Raw genomic sequence first — 5,185 nt, forward strand, 5'->3', positions numbered from 1 at the left:
AACCTTTGGCACTAGGAATCAGGGCATTTTTTTTCACGTAGCATTAACACATATTAGAAAACTGTAGTGTCAAAGGGATAGAACCACCAGCATTCAAGCAATGTTGTCAACTAGGCAATAAAATGTTCTACTGAATGTTTCGTCTTTGTCTAATTACTGCATACACTGGTAGCAACTTTGAAACAAGAAAAGGAGCTTCACTCCTTTTATTTTCTGTTTAAAACAGAACAGAAAACAAACTGAAACAGAAGCCCTGTTTACATTAACAATTTTAAAGAACATCAATTATACAAGAAAAGGACTAAGAACAAAAAGTGTTTACAGATACCAGACTCAGAACAGTGAGTGGTCAGTAGACCCTCACAGGGCTTTGCAGTGGTACTCAGCAGAAGCCACTTTGTAATCACTGGCAGTAAACAGAGATGCAGAATTCTTTGCCAGATATTTTAGGAAATCATGCAAATAGCCCAACAACAATGCAAGGCTTTTCTCATCAAGAGGCGTATAGGCCAACATTGCTCCGATTCTTACAAATAATCTCAGTAGATGTGGCACTCCATAAACCTGGGACATTGGTGCATCAGGGTGAGCCAAGAGAATTTCAGCATACTGGGGCCTCTCAAACTTGTAGAGCAGCTGAGTGCCCAACATCACATTGAAGTATTCTTTTATTCCTCCCACAACTTCGTTAACTGCATATTCCTTATTATCAACATTGCCCTGCGACCGCTTACAATTAGCATACTCTTCAAGAACCGCATCCACGTTCTTCTTTGCAGGAAGTTGGAAAAGCTGCTTCTGCCTGGTAACTAAGTCCCAGTCCTCGACAAGCCATGGTTTTAATTCTTCAGGAATCTTCACTTTAACTTCCATTCTATTCTTAAATGCCTCTTCACTTTCGACAGTTGGATCTGCCCGGGCCCTTTTCTTCCGTGGAGGCTGAGGTGCTTCGCTGGTACTGCCACCATCTCCATTTCCAGGAGTCTTCTGCTTGTTCTTTCTTGTCTTCCTCGCAGATCCTGAAGGGGGGGTCTCTGCAGAGCGACCCCCCCATCTTCCTGGGAGAGCTGGCTCAAGATTTTTCTGCTGCGGAGCAGCTGTCTTCTTTCCGGAGGAAGCCCCTCTCATCTTACTTCTCTGCATGTTGCTTCTAGTTGGCTTTTTGAAGTTGTCTTCTTCTGCAGATTGTTGTCCACGAGTTTGAGAACCCTGCTTTCTGGAACTCATTCAACCCTGTTTTTATTCCAACCAACAATCCTCCTTCTTTCCCTTCTAAGAACTGCTAGTGATTTCCCAGATGGAATCTTACAGGTCTTCTGGGATGGTCTGGAAGGATGAAGTGGGAGACACAACCCAAGATTCTGTAATCAGGGATGGTTCTGCAATCAGGATCAGATCTCCTGATCCCTACTGTAGAGCAAACTTAGCTTTTCTGACGGTGACCCAAATGATTGGACGACCGCCCTCACGTCAGCAATGACACTTCGCCGCAGTAAAGGCGGGTGCTAGCAACCGGCGTCTTCACGGTTAAGGCCTTTTTGTCTCAATCTCCACACACAGTGCCCTTCTGCAGGCAAATACGCACTCTGTTAGCTTTCCTGGGGCTTGTCTTTAAGACCAGGTGCTCACTGATAAGAGGGGTGCAGTCAGATCTTCCACCTCTCCCCAGAAGGGAGCAACTAAAGGAAAGAGAAGGATGATGGACTATTTCCTCCAATATTCTCCCAAATGGGGGGAGAAGTAGGAATCTCCTTCCCTGTGTCCAGGGTCTAAACAGGAACTAAAATTGTGTTCAGTTCTCTTTCAGATGCCAGACACTTGAAAGCTGGGGAGAATATTCCTGGAACGAAGAGAAGGCTATACAAAGATACAGAGCCACAAATAATGACGGCAAGTTCAGAAAATAGTCTGTCATTTAGTTTGTCGCAGCATAGTCAGCAAGTGCAGGAAACGACAGGAGAGGAGACTAAGCGGACGGGTAGGAACACAATGATCTGTCAAGACTGATTAATTTGGAAAAGGGTGGCTATCCGAAACTTACAGCAAACAACATATTTATCCATGAAACGCCAGGGGCATTCTCATTGAGTTAAGGAACACGACAAGGAAGTCTGTTATCCCTGATACTATTCTGCAGTCTTGCTAGACAGTGTAGGAACATAATAAAAAAAGAATAGGAGACATAACAATTAAAAAAGATAGGACACAGTTATTACAACAGATGATATGATTGCCTACCTCTTGTTTTCTTACAGAAAGAGCTGCAGTGAGATTGCACTAGTTTGCCGTGCCTGCCATAGCAAAATATTATTGATTGAGTAGCTTAAACCAGAATTTATTTTCCACAGTTCAGGAGCCTGGAAGTCCAAGATTACGGTGGGGGGAGATTCGGTATCTTCTAAGGCCTCTCTCCTTAGTTTGCACATAGGCTTTTCTGTGTGTGGGCACATCATGGATGCCTCTTTCTCTTAGGGTCCCATCTACGGCACCCACCCTAGAATGCAGCAGCAGCATCATAGCACAGCAGGCACTCTTTAAAAACTACTCTTGAAAAAATATTTTTTGGCCAGATGCAGTAGCTCATGCCTATAATCCTAGCACTCTGAGAGGCTGAGGTGAGAGGATTGCTTGAGTTCAGGAGTTCAAGACCAGCCTGAGCAAAATCAAAACCCCCATCTCTATTTAAAAAAAGAAAAATTAGCCAGGTGTGGTGTTGTGCACCTGTAGTCCCAACTACGCAGGAGGCTGAGACAGGAAGATTGCTGGAGCCCAGGAGGGGTGTGAGCTAGATTGAGGTCATGGCACTCTAGCACAGGTGACAGAGCAAGACTCTGTTAAAAAAAAAAAAAAAAAAGTATTTTTTAGGCCAGGCATAGTGGTTCATACATATAATCCCAGCACTTAGGTAGGCACAGGCAGGAGGATTGCTTGTGAACAAGAGTTCAAGATCAGTCTGATCAACATAGCCAGACCCTGTGTCTTTACAAAACATAGAAAAATTAGCTGAGTGTAGTGGCGTGTGCCTGTATTCCTAGCCATTTGGGAGGCTGAGATGGGAGGACTGCTTAAGCCCAGGAGTTCAAGACTGCAGTGAGCTATGATCATGCCCCTGCACTCCAGCTTGAGCAACAGAGCAAGACCCTATCTCTAAATAAATAAATACATGATTTTTTTTTAAAGAAAGCAGTTTATATAAGTTCACAGCAAACTGAGAGGAAGGTAAGAGGTTTCCCATATACCCCTTGCCTCCATACATTAGTTCTTCAGTGACCCCGTGCCCAAATACAGTCACATTAGGGGTGAATTTGGGCAAAGGGGACACAATTCAGTCCATAGTAGAGACTAAGGTCTACAGCCATAAGAGGGCTTAATGATTCCTTTCCCACTAACCTGATCTGAGAGAGGGAAGGGAAAGAGAAAAAAAAGGGAGAGAGACAGAGACACAAGCAAACAAACCAGCCTCCCCACAGTCCTCCGCCTCTTGAAGGCAGAGCAGGCAAGTGACTCCAGCATTGGTTTTCAAGCTTGACTGCTCTTTAGAATCACCTGGGGAGCTTTGCGAGCTGCCGAGGCCTGGACCCCACTCACAGAGGTTTTGACTTAACTGGTCTAGGGGAAATCTGGGCCTGTATATATTTTTTATTGCGATGTACTTCACATACCATAAAATTCACCTTTTCAAAGTGTACAATTTAGGATGGTGCCCGGTGGGTAAGGCATCCGCCCCATATACCGAGTGAGGTGTGTTCAAACCCAGCCCTGACCAAACTGCAACAAACTAATAGCCGGGCGTTGTAGCAGGCGCCTGTAGTCCCAGCTACTCAGGAGGCTAAGGCTACAAATGAAACTGCCTCAAAAAAAGAAGTGTACAATTTAGTGTTGTTTGTTTGTTTGAGACAGAGTCTCACTTTGTTGCTCTAGGTGCTAGAGTGCTGTAGCATACTGGCTCACAGCAACCTCAAATGCTGGGCTCAAACCATCTTCCTCCCTCAGCCTCCCAAGTAGCTGGGACCACAGGCGTCCGCCACAAGGCCCAGCTATTTTTTGGTTGCAGCCATCATTGTTGTTTGGCGGCCCAGGCTGGATTCGAGCCCGCCACCTTAGGTGTATGTGGCTGGCGCCTTAGCCACTTGAGCCACAGGTGCCAAGCCACTCCAGAACATTTTCCTCACTCCCCAAAGAAACTCCAGACCCATCAGTTGCCACTCCCAGCCTTTGGCAACCACTATTCTCCTTTCTTTCTCTAGAAAACGAAATGCCTGAGCTGGACATTTCATATCCATGGAATCATATATGGCCTTTTATGTCTGGCTTTTTTCATGGGCTTGTGTAATTTTTAAAAATTCTCTCTGGCTGTACAGCCAGGGCTAAGAACTGCTGTGCTATCAGAAGTGTCTTCATAGAAATAGGAGAATTTCCAACGGAATTTCTCTGAATCTCATGTAGGATGGGTCCACAGTGAACGAGATTCCAGAAGCTATTGCAGAAAAAGTGGGAAACCATTCTGATTGGCCCAGCTTGGCTCACATGCTCACCCCTTGACCAATCACAGTGTTCAGGGAATAATCCCATAATAACTGCTTTGGGCTCTAGCCTAAGGAAAATGGAGGGCCTTGGCAAAGGATTTTAAGCAGGGGAGGACGTAATCAAATTTAGAAACATCTGCTTGTCCCGGAAGTTTAATAAACCACTAAGGAAAACCAATTAACCTTAATACTCGCTTATTAAGTGTCTGAGGCAAGGCTGCTGCTAATAAAAAAAGACAGACTACCTCATGTAGGAAATCTAGAAGACTGAGGATTTTCTTCTTAAATGATACCAAGGGGGTGCAATGCACACGCAGACTGTGGGAAACTGCAGGAGAGGTAATACGTTTGTTTGTTTTCTTTCACTAAATAAACTGCAAGGAAAAGAGAGATAAAAGAGATGGAGGGAGGAACTACAGGTTAAACGGCAGTTAAAGACACAGAAACCAATCATAGTCTATGGTTATTATTTAGATCTTAATTTTTAGGCCAGGAGCAGTGGTGTTAGGCCAATAATTCCAGCACTCTGGGAGGCCGAGCCAGGGAGATCACTTTAGCTCCAGAGTTTGAGACAAGCCTGAGTAAGAGCAAGACCTGGTCTCCACAAAAAGTAGAAAAATTACCTGTGTGTGGTGGTGTGCGCTGAAGTCCCAGTTACT

The 5,185-nt window shown here is 44.8% G+C and overlaps 1 protein-coding gene across 1 annotated transcript; it reads right to left on the reverse strand.

The window, feature by feature from the left end:
- Window positions 1-144: 144 nt before the first annotated feature.
- On the reverse strand, window positions 145-1,552 carry LOC100954598 (mortality factor 4-like protein 2). Its single transcript, XM_003787112.3, has one exon. The coding sequence runs from the start codon at window positions 1,225-1,227 to the stop codon at window positions 361-363; it is 867 nt and encodes a 288-aa protein (XP_003787160.1). The 5' UTR covers window positions 1,228-1,552; the 3' UTR covers window positions 145-360.
- Between the last annotated feature and the right edge of the window lie 3,633 nt (window positions 1,553-5,185).

The sequence above is a fragment of the Otolemur garnettii genome, unplaced genomic scaffold (genome assembly GCF_000181295.1).
Source record: "Otolemur garnettii isolate 467f Iridium unplaced genomic scaffold, OtoGar3 scaffold00021, whole genome shotgun sequence".
In the NCBI taxonomy this organism is placed as follows: Eukaryota; Metazoa; Chordata; class Mammalia; order Primates; family Galagidae; genus Otolemur; species Otolemur garnettii.